The sequence below is a fragment of the Phoenix dactylifera genome, chromosome 9 (assembly GCF_009389715.1).
Source record: "Phoenix dactylifera cultivar Barhee BC4 chromosome 9, palm_55x_up_171113_PBpolish2nd_filt_p, whole genome shotgun sequence".
NCBI classification, from domain to species: Eukaryota; Viridiplantae; Streptophyta; class Magnoliopsida; order Arecales; family Arecaceae; genus Phoenix; species Phoenix dactylifera.
In genome coordinates this window covers 8,823,044-8,846,552 of record NC_052400.1, presented here as the reverse complement: position 1 = coordinate 8,846,552, position 23,509 = coordinate 8,823,044, and the positions used below count along the sequence as shown (strand labels likewise).

The 23,509-nt window shown below is 38.1% G+C and overlaps 1 protein-coding gene across 1 annotated transcript; it reads left to right on the top strand.

Annotated features, from left to right (window-relative positions):
• Nucleotides 1-7,864: 7,864 nt before the first annotated feature.
• LOC103721998 (DNA polymerase zeta processivity subunit) lies at nucleotides 7,865-22,638 on the top strand. Its single transcript, XM_008812403.4, is given in 6 exon segments — nucleotides 7,865-7,984; nucleotides 8,095-8,121; nucleotides 8,124-8,174; nucleotides 8,271-8,383; nucleotides 22,008-22,197; nucleotides 22,287-22,638. Coding segments are annotated over 6 exon segments (615 nt in total). The 5' UTR covers nucleotides 7,865-7,956; the 3' UTR covers nucleotides 22,493-22,638.
• The last annotated feature ends 871 nt before the right edge of the window (nucleotides 22,639-23,509 follow it).

The window sequence follows — 23,509 nt, the reverse complement described above, 5'->3', positions numbered from 1 at the left end:
CACTTTTTGAGTTAGCCAACAAAATCAAAGGTTCAATAGTACTGCACCTCAAGTTGTCCAATAAACCATGCAACTCTAAGCTATTTCAACAATAGTCGAAACCACTACATCCCTATCCAAATCATCAAAATCCAAACCTACTTGCCCTATAACTTCCAAAAGATCTAGTAGACTGAGTAGAGATTTAGAAAACTCACACCCTTAGGACAGCCTCTCAGTGCAGTCATGCACACACTAGTAGACACAGGACTTATATCTCATCCACCACCTGAGGGTCCCCTGAGCCCTCCTTATTCAAGGAGCTGTGATCCTAATGCTCACCACAAATTTTGTAATGGATTAGGAAATACTATTCATAGGTGCTTGCTTGTTAATTATATAATTCAAGATTTTAGTGAAATCTAATAAAGTTGATCTTGCTTAACTAAATCCTCTAACCAATGTTCTGCAAAAACCATTGCCTCCTTATGAGGAAGGATCGAATTCTGTCAACATGATACATAGTGATCCTTTTCAAGATTCCATTTTGATGATCTCAATTGTTAAGCTTGTGCTCATTCTGTTTATCTTAGTTCCAAATGTCTACGAATGCCATTGCAATGCTGCCTCTTGCTCCTTGGGTGACCATTACATTGCTCCAAAAACTATGCCACCCTTCATGTTGCATCTGCAATGCTTTCTAAACTTGTAATCATCTTGGCTTCACTTGCACCTAATCAATTTTCATAGGTTGCACTTCCAACTCTTAATCTCTCTTGATGTACCTTGCCATATTAGATCATGTCTCCTATACTTGTAGCTTCTACACCTCTTTAAGTTTTGTAGCCATTGCTAACCCACTTCCTACACCTACTTCTGCTCCTATACATGCTCCTATTCTTCCACCGCATTAGCTCCACTCCAATGAGTAATGATCTCTTTACCTGACTCACACCTTATACCCCTCAACTATGATCATGTCAATCAAAAACACTTCTCAAGGAAATGCACTGAAGTCATCAACATGACACGGTCTAGCTAGGTCTTCAAGCCACCATTCCTAAAAAGTAGACCAGCCCGCCAAAGAACTTGGAGGGTAGATGCGAGAGCAAGAACAAGGCCTAGTAGAAGACTATCTGTAGCTGCTACCATGGGAGCCATCAATCTACAATACAGTCTACCAATTGAAGAAGATGAAGGTTGAAGCAAGTGTATAGAAAATTATCACGAGATCCTTGGAACGTTGCTTAGTTTTTGAGAAAGCCTTCCAGGTCGCTATGATATCTAAAAAAACAGTGTCGGAAGCCTTGGAGAGAATGATGGGTTTACGTAAGAAGTAAGAAAAGATCGTATTTATCAACAAAGAACTTTCTGGCTGTGGTCCAGGAGTATCACTGTACTTGATTTGGACCATCTTAGCCCTATCCAGAAGTGAGATTCGCCACATTAAAAAGCTGAATCGAATGCTAAACTTTTAAAAGCCACAATTTAATCATATGACACCCGATAGAGATGATCTTTTTTAAAAAAAATTGATAGCTTTTCGAGCTCTAACATGAACCACCCATCAAAGGGTGTGATGTGCCAAGCAATTAAGTCTAAATTTCATCCTTTGAGCCTGAAAACAAACTAATTAAGCCAAAAATTTTCTTTTCGAGAATAATTTTGACTAGACATATCTTCCAATCTACAAATAATTAGGTAGAATGATTAAGGTAATGCCGGTGTAGGCGTTGAGATCTACCACCAATTGGAGTTTAGTTTTCTCATATTTATTTTACTAGTCATATCTATTTTGAGAAAATTGAGTCCTATTTAAATTAGAAGAAGAATCTGACTAGGATTATGTAAGGGTGGACCTTACTAAAATAAATAGAGACTATGTATCTTAGTTTGTTATTCATGAATGAAAAAAATAGACTTAAACTCTACTCTCATCAAATTTTTTACTTTTTTCTAAACTTTTTTAAGAGATTTAAGTTGAGCAGATCGAGAAAATTCTGCCTTCTTCCCAATTTAATCAATTTAATATTAGAGCTTCGATCCTCTATATCTATGAGGACTTTAGTTTATGGTCCAAACATCCAAGTGGTACAAGCAGAAGGGAGAAAGGCTATCAGCATTTGAAGTGAATTGGAGGATAAAGAAGAGTATGACTACAAGTTCTACTTCAATAGATGATGAGATGAAGATGTCTCACACAATCAGAAGAGAAAATTGCCAACTCACTAAGACCGTGTCTCGCTTGGCGATGCCTTCAATGAAAGTAAACTGTGGGCATCCAGAATCTCCCTCTTCAACCTTTGCAAGTCACAGCTCTAATTGATATCGTTGTATAGGATGAAACTGACGATGTAGAGAAGCTGGATAACTAGCTAGACTAGTTAGAGACCTACTTCACTATCTACGGATATACTAGTGTCTAGGAGGTAGCTCTTGCCCACCTCAATCATTCCAACCATATCCTTACCTAGTAGAATTCTTGTATGAAGAACAATGATATCTCTAAAATGTGTGGAGCAAGTTTAAGGGCTCAATCAAAAAATAATTCAATTCAATTGGGCATGACGTAGATTGGTAAATTAAGTAGTATTACCTGCTGCAAAAGTATGATCAATTTATTTAGGGCTGCACCTCCGAGTTTCATAAGCAAGCTTGCTTTCGAAAAATCTCCATTGATGATCATGCAGTTTTTATAAAGTACATTAGAGGTCTCTATGAGAGTTTTCATGAAGGAGTTGAAACTCTTCAAAGTTGAAGATTAGTAAAGTTAACATAAAAGCCATGGGAATCGAAAAGAAGGATCATGCCAAGAAGGCAAGAAGGGTGATAAGTTCAAGAAAAGTGGCAGACAATCAGGCTAGGAAGAGGAGCAGAGTAAAAAGCAAGTAAACACAACTTAAAAAAAATATTGCAATGATTATAGAATTAGTATACATAATAAAGGGAAGTGTTGGAAGTTTCATCCTGTATTACAACCTTAGAGAGTCCTAAGAAGAAAGGGAAGGTGGTCCTCAACATAATAGAGGTTGTGAAGCTACTTGAGCTTGATCAAGTAGATTCAAAATTGAGTTTGACAATGAAAAAACTTGAGGCAGCAACTGAGGCAAACTTGAAGGTATGGGATACACTCTTCCACTTAAATAAATAGGTGAAGTAGAGTATCATCGAAGCTATTATAGATCCTAAAAGTGAAAAGAATCTCATATTTCAAAAGCTATGTTGTAGACCAAGCCTCATTTGCATCCTACTTTCTCAGTTAAATTCAAAATAACATTGAGTTGAAGATCATTAAGCAGTATACTTTTAAAATTTGCAATAATTAAGAGGTATATGTGCGAAATGGTTTTCATGGATGTTTTTAGGTCATCCATGGAAACCTGTACTTATGGGATCAAAGTGTAGTCTTCTATAAATAGTAGAGAAAGTATGATCTCATAAAAGATAAAAAGAGATTTATGATCAATATTTTCAGAACACAAGAAAATATAAACTTTGCAACTACTACTCAAACAAAGTGGCCTGTTAATGCCTACAATAAGTTTGTGATGATAATACTAGAAACCTATACCACTTATGAGAGATCAAACTCTCACCTCTTGATTCCGCCAATCAATCAACCATGATTATGATGGCAAGAGAGTCGCTATCGCTGTTGTCAACGAGGAAGGATTGCAAGAAGTAGCCCTACCAAAGAGTCTAGATGCGGAAGTGGAGTGAGTAGTTTGCTGAGATCCAAAAATAAAGAAGACTAAGGTCATAAAAGACTACTGGACTATGTCATCGAAAGAAAGGTCAGGAGGATTGAGTCTTTTTAGATACCCTGAAAGGGTTAGCTTATTAGCAGAGCGAAGTAGTTCTATTGCAAGATGAGGAAGCATGCATTCCCCATCTTCGGTATTGATTAAAAAGGAGCTAAATGCTGTGAACAAGAGGGGCCCTAATCTAGGTGGATCATCAAACTTGATGTGAACCAACTTAGCTACTATAGGTAGGATTATACAGAATCTAGCAGTAAGATCTGCTACATTAAGAAGCAAAATTATGTGCCAAACTTTTAAAGGTCATAACTTGGCCGTATAATACCTGATTGAGATGATATATGCATGTATCTATGTTGTAGGATGATCTACAAAAATGAAACATTGATGTTATGCATCATAACTTCAATAAACATTAGAAAAAATTATAATAAATAGAGTAGAAGAATATATTATCTCATTTGTTAAAGAGATAACTAAAAGTGAGGAAATTAGATAAAAGAGTTTAAGTGCAGACAAAGAGGATGGAAGGAAAGCTATGTGTATCTTTTTTTCTTTTTCTATTTACAATTAGGATTTTCTTATCCTCCTATTTAAATAAGAGGAAATGAGAGCGAGGAACATGGGCTGGGAAATGAACATATAACATATCTCTTTTATTTTTTTCCTTATCTTCTATACCTAAAAATAGTGATTATAATTGAATTGGGTCATGTCGAAAGGAAGAGAAAGTGAAAAAAAGAAAATTATTGCATGAAATTTGTGGAAAAAAATTATTCTTTCGTTATATATGTAGGAATTATATAGTGTTAGACACCTTTTTCTGTTTTGGAAATATATGAGTGAGTATATTTTTGGTCATTTTCTTCATGTTACTTTGAATCCCAACTACCAAAATTTTGTTTTATGAAAATATAATATCAATAAGTACCCTCCCCCTTCATGTGCTCTCCCACCAAAATGTGGCTTTAAGTGGTCATATATGGTACTAGCTATTCAGTTGTGCTTAAGATTGAGAAAATAATCGGGTTCCACTCAAAAAATGGAAATCTTCACTATTGTTTTCTAGACAAGATAGGGTATGCATGGGATTTCTTTATCTTGGACATATTTGGATCTCATTTAAAAATAAAATTTTTATGACTTTTATTTCATTCAAAAAAATAAGAATTCCATATAGGTTTTTTTCCAAATTGAGATGATTTCCATGATGCGATTCAATGCCATCCCTACTCCATCCTTCCCCCTCCTCCCTCTCTCTCTCTCTCTCTCTCTCACACACACACACACACACACACACACACACAAAAAGAAATTCTTAGGCAGACTTAAGTCTACCACATCAGCCGTAGACTAAACCAATAAAATTTAGCCATGCCAGCTTATCTATTTGCCAAGGTTAATCATGGTTAGAAGAATTGAAAAAAAAAATGGGGGAAGCCCTTTTTGTTTGCTAATCTCCTCAACTCCAGCAAACTTCTCCTCTATCCCTAATCTCCCCAACCCTAACAGTGTTGTTGAAGCCCACACTAGCAAAAAACCAATGGGGAGGGCCACGTCAATGTAGATATCAAAGGACCTTCGGCAATTCGAATTATGGAGAGAGGGATTTCCAGTGTTCCTTGTTATATATTCAGTAACCAAAGACCGAAAGGCAAAGCATAAGGAGAGTTTAAGATTTTGGATGGCTATACAAGGAATAAATAGTGTACAAATGTTTCAAGAGAGCGAGGACGACAAAAATTTTTTAGGAATGCAGTTTGAGAAGGCCTTCTTGCATTTCCTTTCCTTTTATATTTTGATTTTGCTTGCATTTTTGGATCTAAGAGCCAGACTATGTGTAAGGTTCTTTTTTTTTTTTTCTGAGCTGGGTGGAGTGACTATTGAGAGCTCTACTTAGCATGTCATTCGAGTCTTGCATTGTTTGTTTTCTTATGTATACATCTATAAAGCATGGATTTTGAAGTGCTGGAGATTTTTTGCGATATGCACTTTTCATCATCAGCATTTTACATTACTGGTTTGATATTTATTTTTGAACTATGAATACGAGAAATTTACTCTTATTAAGGTGGAGTAAAACGAGCTCGCATGTAGTAGCTGGATGTTTGGGAGAGAAGAAAACTAAATAAATTGATGCCTAGTATTGATATCATGCTTGTGGAAGATATGGGTAGCAGCTAGATGCCTAGAACTCTATCCGAACCACACAAGTCATCTCAACTTGCAAGCATCAAGTGTGTTGATAAAACTGGAAATTGATGTCAAGATAGGATCCCCTAGTAAGTCTAGAAATTAGAGGTTCACTGTACTTCCAACTCAAATTAAAAACACATACCGATAAAACAAAACTTGATCCTTTGAACACCATTAACAACCATCTCCTTAATAGCAAATCTCTAATTCATGGTAGATCAACTTGCAAGCCTTGAGGCAACCTGCCGTCCTCAAAGTAAGTTTCTTGACAACGATAAAATTACAAAATCAACATAAAACAAAATGCAATAAATCAAAGCTTTAAGACCCCCCTTCAGGCATCAAGAAACAAATTCAAAAATCTCTCTGCAAAGGATTGTAGAATAGATGCTAAGAAACTACCATATGGTACATCCTTAGAAAATAGCACAAATTCTTAAGGTCCTTAAATATAGAAACCAACGAATCCCATCAAAGAGACAGAATGTTGATGAAGCAGATACAGGAGGAAGAATAACCCATTAAAACCAACTAGTACCAATCCCCTCCAAGCACATGAAAGTAAGGTGTTCTTGCTCATTCTTTCTCCTCTGGTGGCCATGGCATGGACATCAAAGGACTTGCCAAATAGCCCAAGCATATGAAAGCTAAGGTGATCTTCCGCATTATTTCTCCTTCGACTTCAGATCACCAGTGTGAACTTTGGTGGTGATCTGGTGGCAGGGAGGGCTACGCTGCACTCCTCGATCCTTCTGCCCCAACATCACACCTTGCTTTGCTGCTCTCGATAGCCTCAGTGCCCTTGAGCTCACCGGCACAGACTACCTGTGCCTTCTGTTCGAGATCTTCACCGTTGTAGGGTTCGGTAGCACTGGTCGGGGGTGTTAGGGAAGGAGGAGAAGTTCACTTGATTAGGAACAAAAAGGGCTTTCAGTAATTTTTCTTTTTTAGCTTTTCTAACCATGGTTAACCATAATTAATTTTTAAGGCAGCAGTAGCTAGAACGGGCTAACGTGGTTAATATTCATTAGTTTAATCTATAGTTGACATGGTAGACTAAGTCTACCTAATAATTTCTCCACACACATAAATACACATTAGGAAAAAACACTTTATCCACAAATTTTTGAGAAAATCCCGACAAAATATCGTATGATTGAGATATTCTTTTTACATAATTATATTCATCTAAAAGAATTACGGTCAAATTTCATGTAAAAAAAAGTAAAAAAATTCTATGGTCAATTCTACATATGTTTAGTTATGCAGCTTGTATGTAGAAAGAGAAATTTATCATCTCTTTTTTTGGATGAAAATATTTTACAAATAAAGGATTATTTCATCTAAAAGATAAAAGATTGAATGAAAAGAACATATTTCTCAAAAATACAAATAGATTGCTTTTTTTTTTTGCTGAAAAAATGGGAAGGGGGAGGAAGGGACAAGCCCACCCCTGCGTAGCAGCCCCCACTCCGCCAGGAGAATGTTTAATGCGGGCAAAAATGACCATGTGTTCGGCACTTCGGCCGATTTTACTCATACCTTCCTCATCCGTGGGCCCGGTTCGGTTACCCCTCTTGGCTCGGGAACGAATACTACGTGTGAGTACGTCACATCTGGCACCACCGAGGCTACCAACAGAGCGATACGCTCTTCTAGACTCCGTGTCCGAGCAGAGAGCATTCGGTCTTCATAATTTAATCGACGCCCGTGCGTTTCGAACGCGGAACCACTTGGTTGAAAGTAAGGCCACACTCCTATTAAGCTACCACCTCAGTGATTAGATTGCTGTTTTTTTCTCCGCAAAGAATATATGGATGGATGGCATGGAGTTATGGACCACTTCCACCATGAAACCAAAAAGGTTCAGACGGGTTCCGGATCCATTTCAGAGATTAGACGCAAATCATCCGCAAGATCCGGACTTTCCAAAACGTCCCTCATTTCCCCCCCGCCTTCCACAAATGCCCCTGCGAGCGCTCCATTTCTTCAGCTCCTTCAACCCTCTTCTCCGTGCCCCATGGATCGCAAAAACCCTTCTCCTCAAGGTGGTCTATACCCTAATCTCTCTTATTTCTTTGTTTTGCTCTCGTTCTCCTCTGTGTCCTATAGAAAAGGTCTCACCTTTTTCCTTCTTCTCGTCGTTGTTCTTAAAAAGGAGAGACGGCTCGAGTGGTGGTGGAGTTTTGGAGGTGGCCATAACCTCCATCGTATTCCTCAAAGGATTTTATCCCCCTGGTACCCAATTTCGTCTCTCTTAGATGTATTTCTCTTTGTTATTGTGCTTGTTCTCTCCTATTTTAATTCTTTTTTGTTTGTTTTAATGGGAAAAAGGGGCATTCGAGAGGAGGAGGTATATGAATGTGGTGGTCCACAAGGCACGGCATCCACAGCTATCGAACTACATCCACTCTGCAACCTCTGATCTCCTCCCATTCATCCAAAAGGTCCTTGCTTTATCGCCTTTTCGTTCATTGGTATTCTTAATTCCTCGCAGTCTTCTTTGAATTCTGAACTTTTAATGGGTTATGGATCCTTCCTGTCTCACTTTATCGTTTTGGTGTTGTTAATTTCTTGCACTACTATCTGAACCTTTCTTGAGTTGTCATTTAAATAGTGTACTATAATAGATGTTATTCAACTGAGATTATATTGTTCCTGTAGTAGTTACTGTTTTAATATTCAAGAAGACCATGTGTTTGGGTTGATGCACATGAGATGCATGTCGGAAATGGAGTTTGGAGCAAGTGATACCTCTCAGATCCAATTAGCATTAACCAATTTTTGAGTATTGAACATCTGTCGGTGTTGAATTCTTGTGAACTCTGTTATCTTTCTTTGCTTCTGCTGTACAAGATGAAATAAAATGATCAAAATAACTGTATAATACTAGCTCAAATGACAATGCTGGCTCCATGATCAGAAGATAAGCCTGTGTCTTAATTGGGAGATCATGTTGTTGATAATTAACTTACTGTTCAGAAAGCAAGTCTCAGACTTGATTAGTAGTTGAGGAAGGATCTATTTTGAGTCTCAGATAATTTCATAATGTGAATAAATCCTATCCACTGTACAAAGTAAGTTCAATGGAGATGATTGGAGTTTTGAGTGCATGGACAGCGGTAGTTCTAAGTGGTATTTGATTAGATTGTAAACAATAAGATTTATGGTGGGTTGGGCTTGCTTCAAACAATGTCTGAATGACAAATGTAGGCTCATTTGGATGGGAGGATCTTGCGTAAATACTTGACACTAGGATCTTGGGGTGAGTTCATGTGTATTTTATATGATAGTGGAGCTTTATGAGAAAAAACACTATAAGAAAATAACAAATGTGTTAAGGAAGAAATTTGTGGCAAAAAGGCTTGAGTTTCATTAGCTATGATAGCATGTATGCTTTTATATATTTCGTATGGGATCAATATCCCTACATCAAAGGGATTAATATCTCTGCATCAGAGGGATTAAGCACAATTGATCAATGATACGATCCACATAAGGAAAATCTTTACAAATATGTACATAGCTAGCCATATCAAGAATGATTTTCATCATATGAGATTGCATAGCTGACAATATTTTCCTAATCCGGTTGCATGGTTGGCCGAAGAAATTAAGGAACAAATTTCCATCACATAGGATTGTATAGCTGCTCATATTTGCCTAATTTGGTGCTGAGAGAATCAAGGAATGATTTCTATCACTATCCGTCAAATTGGCACATGGAGGTTCAGAACGCCTAACTTGCTGACAATGAAATGGAATGCATCTTTGCCCAAGGCTTTAGTGAAAACATCAGTTAACTGATGAGTGGATGAAACAAACTTGGTATGGAGTAGGCCTGATTGAATTTTCTTATGAATGAAATGACAATCCAATTCGATATGCTTCGTACATTCATAAAATATGGGATCGGCGGCAATATACAGAGCAACTTTATTATCGTAATACAATGTCATAGGTGCAGAATGAGTGATACCTAGATCATGGAGCAAGTATTTTAACCATTGCATCTCATAGGCCGTCGTAGCCATGGTGTGATGCTTGGCTTTGGCAATGGAGCTCGAAATAGTGACTTGTTTCTTTGTCTTCCAAGAAATAGGAGAACCAAGAAAAATGCCTCATAATAAGCTGTGAGGTGAAGAGAACTAGAAGAAGAATACCTTGGCTAGGGGTCCCTTTAAGATAGCAAAGAAAGCGGAAGGCGGTATCAAGTTGAGGCTTGTGGGGTTGATGCATAAATTGACTAAGAATATGGAGTAGACAATGTTGGGCCAAGTAAGTGTGAGGTAGATTAGTCGGCCAACGAGGCGGTGGTATGAAGAAGGATCATCAAGCAATTGACCATCAGAGTCTATGAGTTTTAGATGTTGCTCCATAGGAGTCTCAACAGTTCTAACTCCCAAAAGATCCATATCTTTTAGAATTTTTAAAGTATATTTTTGTTGCAAAAGATAGATGCCTTTGGAAGATCGAGCAATAATAATCATTTAGGTAGGTAGGTCAGTTGGTAGGACGGATAGAATGATGCTGAGGGGTTAGTTTAACATTATGAGGTGATGCTAGAAAATGACTTGGAGAAGGTGATGGGTCTGAGGTTGACAAGGATATAGATGGGGGACATAGGTGTGGTGGAGCAAAACTCATGGTTAGGAGATGAAGTCATGTTGTCATGTAGAATAGTGGCTTGGATGGGAGATGTTGCTGCAGAAGAAGTGGAGTTAAGGGCAAGATCATTTGCAGGAAGAGGCAAGATTGGATTAGGAGAAAGAGAACTTGGTGGAATGTGTTGAAAAGAAAAAATATTTTCAAAGAAACGGACATGTCTACTTGTAAATATTTATTTTGTTTGGGTGTCATATACATGATCTGCTTTTTGTCCAAAAGGATAACCCACAAAAATACCAGGAATAGCACAAGCTTCAAATTTATGTTTCTTATGGATGTTAGAGACAAAACATAGGCAATCAAAAACCCTAAGGTGAGCGTAACTAGGTCGAGTACCAAATAAAACTTCATATGGAGAACAATTGGATAAAATTGGAGAGGGAATGTGATTAATCAGGTAATTTGCTGTAAGAATACATTCACCCCAAAAATCAAGAGGAAGGTGAGCCTGCAATTGCAAGGCACAGGCAACTTCAAGTAAATGTCTATGTTTGCATTCTACGACCCCATGTTGTTGGGGTGTCTCAACACAACTATGTTTATGAATGATGCCTTCAAGGTGTAGAAAATATTGAAGTTCGTGATGAAAAAAATTGATACTATTGTTGGTCCTTATTTTTTTAATGTGTGTTGTGCTCGATTTTAACAAGTGAGATTAAAGTTTGGATATAATGCCAGGATTGAGATTTATGTTGCATTAGATAAACCCATGTAGCATAAGAAAAATCATCAACAAAAGTTAAGAAGTAAGATGCACCAGAATGAGATTTAACATGATAAGCACCCCAAATATCAATTGGATAAATTCAAATGGAGCAACAGATGAAAATTGAACTTAAAAGAAAAGACAACCTTGTTTGTTTAGCAATGGGACAAACCTGACACAAATATTTATTTGAAAAGGATACATCAAGAATACTTTTGGATAAACAAAATAGCCAAAATGAAGATGCGCGGCCTAAACGAAAATGCGAAAGATCAAAGGACTGAAGAGAGACCGAAAGAGCAGCAACAAAACCAAAATCAGGTTGAAAAAAATGTAAAGGCCTCCCTGCTCTTTACCCAAACAAATCTCCATCTTCATTGATAAGTCTTGCAAAACACATTTATCAAGATAGAAAATAAGGGCACAATTCATTTGTGAGCTTACTAACAGAGAGAAGATTATGTTGAAAGGATGGAATACAAATAACATAGTTTATGGATAAAGAAGAGTTGAGGTTTGTTGTTCCTATATGTGTAATACTGTAATGCCAGTTTCGTTTCCATTAGGGAGAGCTACCTTTTTAGGTGAATCTAAGATAGTAGAAGAGATTAGAAGGGAGGAATCAGACACCATATGATCAGTGGCTCCATTATCAATCACCCACAGTCTAGAAAGATAGAGAAACAAGCTAGAAGCATACCTACAACATTGGCCATTGGTGTTGTGGTACTTGGAGAAATCAAAGCGAGTAGCTTGGTATGTTGCTCAGGTGTAAAGGCTGGAACAGTGGGAGCAACACGAGATCCATTAGGATCAAGTTGCATAGGAGTGGAAAAACCAAGAATATTGACAGCAAAAGAGGAAGACCGAGATTGATTTTGTGTAGGGGAAGCTGAGGCATCATTTTTTTACTTGCTCTTCAATTTGTAACAATTTTCAATTATGTGATTTTCTTTCTTGCAGTAACGGCATGTTAGGGGCTTGGAAGGATTAGGTGCACTTCTTTTGGGGTTCTTAAAAGCAACCAAGGCTGCAGTTTCCACAAGAGTTTTTGGAAGTTGGATAAAGAGAATGGTGTCATTCTTCTTGTAAAAGACTGTACACCTTCTTTATTGAAGGGAGTGGATTCGTAAGCAAGATTTGGCTATGAAGAAATGACTATGATTCATTGAGTCTCATTAATGATTGCATCAATCATTTGTAAAACCCAAATTGAGACATAGATCAGGATGCACCACATATGCAGGAATCAATCTTTGACAAGTCGGCGAGCTTGTCCCATGGAGATTCAAGCTTTCCATAATAAACAGCAATAGAAGAGTTGCCTTGTTCGATTGTTGAGATATCACGCATCAATTCAAAAGTTCTTGGTCTGTTGCTTTGTGAAAATCACTCTTCTAAATCTTTCTAAATTTCATAGGCTAGCGAATAATGAAGAACACTGTTTGATATTTCTATAGAGAGCACATTCAGGGTTAATGAAACAACTGTCATTGACACAGTTCCATAAAGAATAGATGGGCGATGTGGTGAGTGGGCGTGAAAGAGACCCATCTTTGAAGCCCAATTTATTTTTGGCATTCAAAGCCATTTTCATGGCACATGACTAATTGTGATAATTATTACCAATCAAAGGTTTGGAAACAAGGGTAGCACTTGGGTTGTCAAAGAGGTGGATAGTGTAGGGTGAGAACAGACTTGGATCAATGAGAGGAGTGGAGGTTGAGCTATTTGAAGCAATGGTGGAAGAGTTAGTAGAGGATTCAGGATATTCTGCCCCGGTGGTGGGAAATAAAAGTTAACCAAGAGTGAGGTGTATTATTGCAGGAAAAAAATGGAAACAAATTGATGAATGTTGAAAGCGGCAAAAAAAATAGGAAGCCCCCCTTGATGGCGATCAAGGATCATATCTTCGATGTCTCCAAAGAAATTCCCTATTGCTGGGAAGGATGCTAGCCAAGCTTTGGAGAGAAAAAGAAAGTGGTGGCAGAGAAGGCCCTTGCCAAAAAAAGGGATAGCCTCCTGATACACCATCATTAGGATGCTAGTGAGGAAGAAGACCGTGGCTTAGCTTGTATATAAAGCACACTATGTTTTTCTAGCTTCTATTTTCTCTTCTTAGGAACCCAAGTCTTTCTCCTCAACAATGAAACATGCTCAATGGTGTGATGCTATGGCCAATGAAATTAAGGCCTTAGAGCTTAATCACACTTGAACTGTGATGCCACTTCCACCAAGCAAACATGCCATCAAATGTAAATGGGTATATAAAATCAAGTACAAGTCCAATGGTAGTATTGAACGGTATAAAGGCGAGGCTTGTTGCTAAATACTATACTCAAGCTAAAGGCATAGATTACCATAAAGCATTCGCTTCTGTTGTCAAATTGGTCACAACTCATTATCTTATTGCCATTGCAGTTGCCAAAATTGGCCTTTATATTAGCTTGATGTCAATAATACCTTCCTCTATGGCGATTTAAATGAGGAAGTTTACATGCAATTGCCATCAAATTTTTCTCAATAGGGGGAGAAAGGAGAATAATTAGTATGTTTACTCAACAAATCCTTATATAGTCTTAAACAAGCCTTCTGTAACTGGTTTTCCAAATTCTCCACAGTACTACTCTAGGCTAGTTTCACTCAATCAGTTGCTGATTATTTACTTTTTACCCTCAAATCCAAGGACAGCATCACTATTGTGCTTGTTTATGTTGATGATATACTCATTACTGGTAGTGATCCTTCTTTCATTGCTTTCACTAAATTCTTCCTTCAAGATCAATTTCCAATCAAAGATCTTAGCACACTTAAATACTTATTGGGCATTGATAGAAATATACCTTAAATATTCTAGAAGATGCAGCTGTTCTAAGTGCTAAACCAGCATACCCTCCGATGGAGCAAAATTTAAAATTATCACATGATGTTGGAGAACTTTTGTATGATCTTGGACCATATAGACATTTGATAGGTCGTTTGATCTATCTCACAATCATCCATCTAGACATTATCTTTGCTTCCCATCTTCTTAGTCGGTTTATGCAGGCACCATCCAACCCCATGCTGCTATTCAAGTCATATGATATCTCAAATCACGCCGGTTTTGGTATCCTCATGCCTACTTCGAACAACTTTCACTCAATGCCCATTGTGATGCTGATTGGGTGAATTGTTCCACTACTCGCCATTCTGTCACAAGTTATTGCAACTTTATCGGTGATAGTCCTATTTCATGACTTACAAAAAAACAAAGTACTGTCTTTTGCTCCACCACTAAGGCTGAATATCGATCAATAGCCTCTATCACTTATGAATTAATTTGGCGTAAAACTCTACTTTTTGATTTGGCTATTCACCACCCTTAACCTATGTCTCTCTATTGTGATAACCAAGCAGCACTTCATATTGCTGCCAACCCTGTATTCCCTGAGCAGACAAAACACATTGAAATAGATTGTCATGTCACCTACGAAAAACAATAAGTAGGCACAATACAGACCAAGTTCTTTCGAAGTGACAACCAGTGTACCGATATTTTTACCAAGGCTTGGGGTCATGATCATTTTTTTTATCTGTTAGGCAAGCTGGGCATTACGGATACACACCCCAACTTGAGGGGGAGTATTACAGTTGTTGAATCATGCACAATTTTGCCCATTACAGTATGTACAAACTTGGATATCACAACTGCCATATATTGCATGCACAATCTTGGTATATTAGCTCAAAGCAATCTCTAAAAATTTTGGGATCCGGCTGTCATATTCAAATTTAGTATATGTACGAAGTTATGGGAATTTTGCTATTGTATTATACTATATTAGGTTCCTAGTATCTTTTCCATAATCATGGGATTTTTTTTTGTTGCATTCTACCATATCTCTGGTCCCCATTGTCAAGGGGCTCAACTTATATATCAAGCACACCAGTGCCATAAATATGACAAGCAATTCAAATCTCATTCAATTTCCATCACATGGGATTGTATAGCTACCCATAGCTGCCTAATCTGGTGTTGACAAAATCAAGGAATGATTTCCATCAAGATATAATAAAATGACTTTTCTTGCCTTTCGAAGACTCTATGAAGGTCTGCTCATGATACATCTTAGAAGATTTTTGAAGTAAGAGGTGCGAGGACCAACATGCAGAGAGTGGAAACCATGAGAAAAGTTACAAATTTGCTTGTACTGGCATCAAAATGTTTTAAATATTAAATGGATGGAAGTTCGACCATAATAGCAAGCATGAACTTGAGGAAGTGCCATATGTCTATACCTACCATTCTCTAATTTCCATGGTGATATTTGTTATGGATAATCTCTTGAGAGATTTGGGCATTACTATAAGTTGCTCACTTTAGTTATGACCCTGACTTTGAAAATGGCTCTAGCAGATTGGTTGTCTCTTTGATGTAGATATCCTACCATTGTGCTCTCTAAATATGTAATCCCTTTCATTGTCTGATTTACCATGCACCTATCCTTAGCAAGCATTTACCACTCACATGGAGGAGCAACCTAAGAGAAGGGAGAAGGATGAAAGATAAGGTTTTAACAAGGGACAAAGATGTGGCTTTTAAGATTAACTAAGAATTCTTGGATTATGTAAAAGATTAAGCACTTTACCTCAAATATCACTTTAGCCGTTGTCCTAAAACCTAGACTTTATTTTTGTAGTTTCCATCAAACTATGTCAAGTTATTCAAACTTGCTTAGAGATAAAATAAATTTCCATATTATATAAGAAGCAAAACCAAAACCTGCTGAGAAGTCTTAATATAATTGAAGTGGGAGCGATGTCCAAGTTAAATCTGCTGTAGAAGCAAAACGATATGAATGAGCTTTTGCCTCTTTCCTTTGTTGTTAGCTCTTTGACTTGTCTTCGGCTATCTACACTTGCTTCATAATGCTATGGCAACTGAAGCCAGGCCTGCTCTTCCCAAGTTAGCTCTAGTCTCTTCACTACCTGGGGCTGTATTATGGGCCAGTGTTTGGGTTGTTTACATATTAAAGTGGTAAGGTCAGAACTTCCATACTACCATAGGTTGTTCTTGGGGAGATTCTGCTCCTAAACCCAAGGGGACAAGGCTGAAAACGCCCACGTATTTTCTCTGTCATCACCACTTCCTTTGGCAGCATGCTACAGGAGCAGTTATCTTAATTACTGTATATGGATAACAGCAATGATGGTTGAAGAGGACTTAAAAATGAAAAAAAATGAAAGGACTAGAAGAAAAGAAGGGCAAGATCTCAATACATTTGCTTATAGAAATTAGATTTATTTTCAGTTTTTAGGCTTTTATTCATATTTTAGTTTTTAATTAGAGATTGAGTTATTGCATCTCAATCGTTAATAATGTAGTACATTGTTCGCTAGTATCATTCGTGCTATTATACTAGAAATAGTAATTGTGCCTTATCTGGGTAGTTTTGGGATTTCAAAACAAAGTTGAGTTAGAAAAAAACCTATCTGATTGAGCATAGTTTGTGGTGCTGACAAACCAGCGAGGTGGCTTACTTTTCACAAAGGCTTCAAGCAAAGCGATCCATTACCCCTCATCCTTTTCTTGCTACTTACTGAAGTTCTTGGAGTATAATCAACCAAGCTGCTAATGATCATTTATTCCCTGATCTAGGCCAGACTTTAAGGAAGAAAGAGCTAAACTCCTCCAATCTGCAAATGATATATTTCTATTTTGTGAAGTCGATCATTCCTAAATTTCATAATTAAACTCTTCCTCTACTCTTTTGAGTTAGCTTCAGGTTTAAATAAATTTGATTAAAGCACTCTCATTACTTTGGCTCGGGAGAGGGAAAAGATTTACTATGGGCCATCATTCATAATTTTCAACTTGATAGCTTTTGCCTCATTGGGTTTACATGCCAACAAGCTTAAGAAGGCAGATTGGCCTCCCCCTACTATAGATATGAGGCTTGATGTTTGGAAAGCAAAATGCTTGTCTACTAGAGGTTGTCTAGTCTTTCTTGATTATGTTCTCTGATTTTACCTCAATACCTAATGTTCACCTTTTCTCCATTGAATTGGGGCTATCAAGAGAACAAGTTAAATCTGAAGTTTCTTGAAAATGTGGTTCCAAGTCTGGGTGGGGTTGTGCTATTTGGTCAGTTAGAGGAAATGTTACTTGTCTAATTAGGACATATGTACTAGTCAGCACAGATTAGCATGATCTGGAACTTAAGAACTTGAGCCACTAATAAGCTCGATGGTCTTTTTAGAAAAACTTAAATTTGGCCTGAGGCTTTTATAGAAAATTATGGAAAAATAAGATCTTCAACCATCTTAAAAGAAATTTTGGCAATACTATCATCTCTATAAGGTCCTCTCCGTGCAACTTCAAAGAGGATGATACCTATTTGTTGCAAATTCACTACCCCCCGACTACCATCTTGCACATTTATGTTTGACCTTTAGAAGTTGTTGAGCTTACAATTTGGGCAAGGGATGGCGAAACCGGTACTGGTTGTCTGGCGGACGAGTCGGTACGGGCCTATGCTGTGCCAGGCCGGGCCCATACCGACACCATAGAAGAGACGGGCGAGAGGGAGAACGAGTGAGGAAAAGAGAGAGAGTGGGGAGGGAGAGAGAGGGAGAGGAAGGAAGAGAGAGGCCGGCCGGGACCGACCGGCGAATGTTGGGAAGCCTCCGTGCAGAGGAGGTGGAGGCCGGGGAGACGGCGGAGTGGGGCCCCTTTTATTTTTGTATTTTTTAAGTTGAAGTCAGCAAACCCATTGTCCTGTCTCCGCGTCTCCCCAGCCTCCACCTCCTCTGCGTGGAAGCTCCCGGGCCTCTGTCGGCCGGCCTCTCTTCCTTCCTCTTCTTGTCCCTCCCTTTCCCGCTCTCTCTCTCTTTCTCTTTTTTGTTCTCTTCCCCCTCTAGTGACGGTGAGAGGCATCTGGTTTCAATGGCGAACCTATCCCAATCCGCCATCGGTACGACTCAGACGCCTCGAATCGGGTAGTTCGGGACGATTCCGCAGACCTTGATTTGAAGTCTTACTGGACATAAGTGATCATGGTTATAGAGAGGCTAGTTCTATTTTGGGACTTAAATGAGCAAACCTTTTTACCATACTCGCTAAAAGCCATATTAGCATTATTTTTTTCATTGAGAATAAAATGTTCAATCATCATGTACTTAGGTCTTTTAGAGACTTGAACACCTTAACAAGCATCAGAATTATTGGCAACTGTCACTAACCTTTCAAGGAGGTGAACTATTGATTGTTGACATGATAACAAACACACTACATGATAGGATTAAAACAAAAAGAAATCAAGAAATAAACATAGAACACCTAAACTTCAAGGTCTAATAATAACTGAGTACAAGAAAAGGATTGCTATCTCCAACTACATACTATACATGGCCAGGTATTTAGACTAGTGCTATGCAAAATTTGTGGACCAAGCATTACTTTTTTTTTCTGAGGAAAAATCAAACGTTACTTTTCATGTGTACTTTTAAAGTTATTAGTGGTTCCCATGGCTTGATAAGTATTAAGGAATTTTTTTAAAATGTTTAAATATTCGATCATTAAATTAATTGATCCAACTAAATGCTCTAACCAAATAAAGGAAATACAGATACAAACTCAAACAGAATCAGTTGAGTAAGTGATCTTAGTGATGATACAGAAAGAAAAAAGAAAAACAATATAACCAAAGACACATACATGCCTGTCTAATGCTAAAATTTCAACCTAGAAAAAGAAACTAATGCAAGATAATCAGGGTTCTATGCCAGTCTTTAGTACTTCTTGGCTTTTGAGGTGGTTGCTATTTGAGTCACTTACACAAGTGGAGGCCTTTGTGCTACCACAATATTTTATCATCTGTTAAAGATAATAGATGATTTGTTTATATTCTTGCTTGCTAGGCAGCACTCTCCAACCTTTTGAAATTGTTGGAGTCATATGAAAGATAGAGTTGGAAAAAGTCATTGATGAAAAAAGATAGTGAGATCATGGATATCTTTCACGCTTAGAAATACTTGCATTACTTTGTAATAATGGCTAAACTTGATAGGTCTAGTGTTGCACACTCACACTCCATCCTACATTTTTAATGTTGAAAGGAATGCTTTTATTAGGTTGATATTTGAGGACAAGAGGTGGACAAAAGGTGCTACAAATTTGTTTATGAGCCTAGGCTATCTCACTTGAAGTATGCCAAAAATATTCTCATTTTGTTCAAGGATAATGAAATAAAGAAAAATAATAGGGCGTATTTTCTTAGATGCTATGAAGTTATGCCAACGTGAAGCTTGGTATAGATGATGACTGGCTAGGACATAATTCACAGAGTTAGACTCTGTCTTGACCAAAGGATTTAATTGGGCACCCTTTTCACTTTGTACATTGGGCCCCGATAGGCAGCATTTCCTCATCTGTTTTCAGTGAGACCTGGCAATTGAAATATTTGTGGGGAGTCCTCATCACTTGGAAGATAAGATACTCTTCTATGGAAGGCCTACACCTATTGAACCTATATACTACATGACTCCTTTTTCCTGAATCTGTTGTAGCGGCAAAAGAAATGAAGATCCAATTGTATTTTCTTGCAAATGCAACTAATTTAACTATATTTCAGTTACTGAGTGACATTTTGATGCTTAATCAATAATTTCCAACTCCTTGTAATTTGCTTTGCCACTTTGGTGAAGAAAGAGAACTTATGGAAGGGGACTACCAACTGGTGAAGAGGAGATGGGTGATAGCTAGGAAAATAACATTAAGCCATTTGGAGAGGTATCAATGAGACTGAGTGTGAAATGGAATATCAGTAGATTTAAAGTCACTGGAGTAGGTTTAAAGTTCTGAAATGACCTTTATATTAATGATCAGAGACTCGGGAAGTGTTTCAAAAATGCATAATAAGGCACTCTTTTAAGAGAATCCAAAGTTTTGTTGGTGTTATATAGAATGTCGTATTTAGGACAAAACCCTAATGAAAAAGGTTGAGGATATCCATATTTCTAGTTATGGAGGATGTGAAGGTTGTGGCTCCATCATATGGAGAGTTTACTTCCATAAGGCTTTCTTTAAACAGCATCTTTGTGATCAAATAAAAAGTGACATGTATTTGGCTGGAGATCTTTGCATGGAACTAGTAATCAAAAAGGTAATCCTCAAAAATTCTAGACTCGACTAATCCTTTTGAGTGGGGGAAGGAAGAAGACATGGCTAATCATGCATCCACTGACAGATGGCATTGACACAGTTGTTCCATTTCCTACATCTTATGGCATATTATGAATGTGAATGTATCTAAATTGGTACTAAATGTCCCAATTTGAAATATGTTCTCTAGGGTAGTTTTCTGGGAGCTTCTCAAAATACTGGAATTGGCGGATTTTCAGATACTACCCTTGTTGGATCATCATAGGCATAAACTTTGCATTATAATAGGAATTTATCGGAGCTATTCAGTTTTATGCAATCTGTGGCAACAAAAGGCATCTGTGAAACCTAAAGCTAAATCTTTTCAACAGCTTCTTCTGTAATATAGTATGCAACCTATCTTGGTGGGTCGTGAAAGATGATTGTGGCCTTATCTTTTCAAACAGCTTTAAAGCAAAGCAGAAGCCCATATATTTGCAGAAATTTTTATGCATCTCTGAGTTATGTTGAAATGAGATAGCACTGGAAGGTCATGTCAAAGCATGTTATTAATTAGACAAAATGAAAGAGTATTACTGTAGGTGAGCCGCTAGGGCTTGATAAAACTGTGGATGTTGCAACAACTATGATGTAGCTCCTCGTTGTATATGTACTGCCGCAATGTAATCTTGCTACAGAGGCTCTGTGGGATATTTCTTAGTTTTGCTTATCATCCCCCACCAATGTACCTTTTCCATTGTAACAAGAACTATCGTGTTACAAGTATCTAATTTTCATGCGTTTCATATTAAAAAACTAATTTAGGCATGATATGAGTATGAATCTTTTTCTAAAAATAAAAATTCCTATAATAGTGGGAAGTGCATTATTAGCTGATTTGCCTCTCAAGAAAGGTTTTTAGTATGAGATTCTGCTTCCATGTCTTATCTCTAATTTCTATCATGTGCCTTGCATCAGACCAATGGATATCTGATCGAATGTTGAAAAGCATAAATCAATTCCCTGAATACAATCTTGTACTTACAAAATAAAGCAATAATGTTCTCTCTTATTGACATTATTGTCATCTATATGATGCTCTCATGACATTGATACTCTTGCATTCATTATTGCATTACCTAGATTGGAATCAGATCAGTCCTATGCGTTGGGTATATGGCATCTATACAATCTAGCAAGCTTACTTTCAGGCACTAGCTGCCATTTATCTGTATATAGGCACCTGTGAAATGTGATTCCTATGCAACCAGGTGTTTCCAGAACCCATCTGGGAGATGAATTGAGGAACATTACGGGAACAAACTTGGGAAGTTCATGGAAACTATTAGGGAAAGCAAAATGAGAAACGGGAAGAATAATGAACTCAGTCACTTATCAGAAGTGATTAGAAAAAATAGGTCTCAAGAAAGCAGTAGTATGAATTCTGCTACTTGGTAGGGAGGAGTTGGACTAGAATCTTTGGTGGTGAAAATAAACTTCTCACTTACTGTCAGATTTAAAAATTCTTACCAATAAGCCTCCTGCCTCACTTTTTTTTTTCTTTTGATGGCAGGGTTTGGTAGAGAGGGTGACAGTAATCTTCTATGACAAAGAACATGTCCCAGTTGAGAGATTTGTGTTCAAACTCAATTTGAACCAGTCATACAGCTCCAAGGTGGAGGAGAACAGTCTTGAATTTGCTCTAAGAGCTTTCCTGATCAAGCTTACGGTTGCCAAGCCTGTCACAAAGCCCCTCCCTCCTGGTATTTATCAAATACTAACCATTTCTACTTGCTTCATCGTGCATGACAGAATGTGTTGAGTTATTGAATGCTTGTGCAATGTAATACAGGTAGCAGCTGGGAGATCACTGCCTACTTCCGTGCCCTCCCTCAGGACACTAGCAAGGAAGCACAGCTCTGGATTCCAACAGATACAAAGCAGTGGCTGCAGCCCCCACACATAACCCCGATCAAGTCGATGAGCAGTGAACCTTTGAAGGTGCAGCTCTACTTGGAACATCCCAGCCCTTCTGAACCAAAGGTTCCGATGGGATAATTTTATGATTAGAATCAATATATGTTCCCTCTGCCTTCGCTTTTCCACAAGTTGTACACAGGAGCAAGTCCCAAAACAGAATTTATTTGTCAGCTACCTTCATTATGAAATTTGCAAATTTATACAAGCTTTTCCTTCTTAAAAAAGGGGAGGTCACGACCGAGCGTTTGCCCGGATGGGATGGGGTTCAGCTTTGGCTGGAGTCAGCTCTCAGCTGGCTGGTGTTGTTACAGAGTTGAAGGTGGGGTCCAGCCACCAAGACAAGCAAACATTGAGTTCCATGACCCAGCCACCCATTTTGCCTATTTTGGCTATCAAGGCCAGGATCAGCTAATGTGTTCGCCTCTCTCGAGACATAATCGCAATGTTTGACAATCTTTAAAAATTTTAGTTTTCTCCTATTGTGACCGGGAGGGCTAAGTAGGAACCTACTCTCTTAGGAACACAATGCCTTCAGAAGCGGCCTAATATATTTAGGGGCCTAACACCGTTTTATCTTTGAGGCTTTCTCTGCAGTGAGCTGGCCTAAGGCGAATTCACAGAGGGGTTTTTTTTTTCCATTCTGTCTTTGAGGCTTTTTCTGCGATGGGTCTTCTTTGGGCTGGAGCGGCCGTTTAAGTTGTCTAAGGATTGGGCCGGCGCCGGATGCCTCTTAATTGGCCCAGACTTCAGCATGTATGGCATCTTTGCTTGATTGTTGTCTTTCAAGGTTGAGGGATCTTTTAGGTGATTTAGATGTGTTTGGATACTAAATGCATGGCCCGACATGGTAAATAAATAGGGGTGCTGGTTGGGAGCATAAAAATCTCTGGTGCCCATGCAAGAGGAAATTGTTTGGGAATGCAATCCCCTTTTGCGCTGTCCTCTCTCACAAAGAATCCTTGGACCATTTGGGGAGGGGCAAGTTTTACCCATGGAATCCCCATTAATCTAAAAATGTTACTGAGACATCGCTCTATCCTCTTGTCTACGGATTGACTTCCCTTGTCTCTCCAAAATATCATGCCATACTTCCTC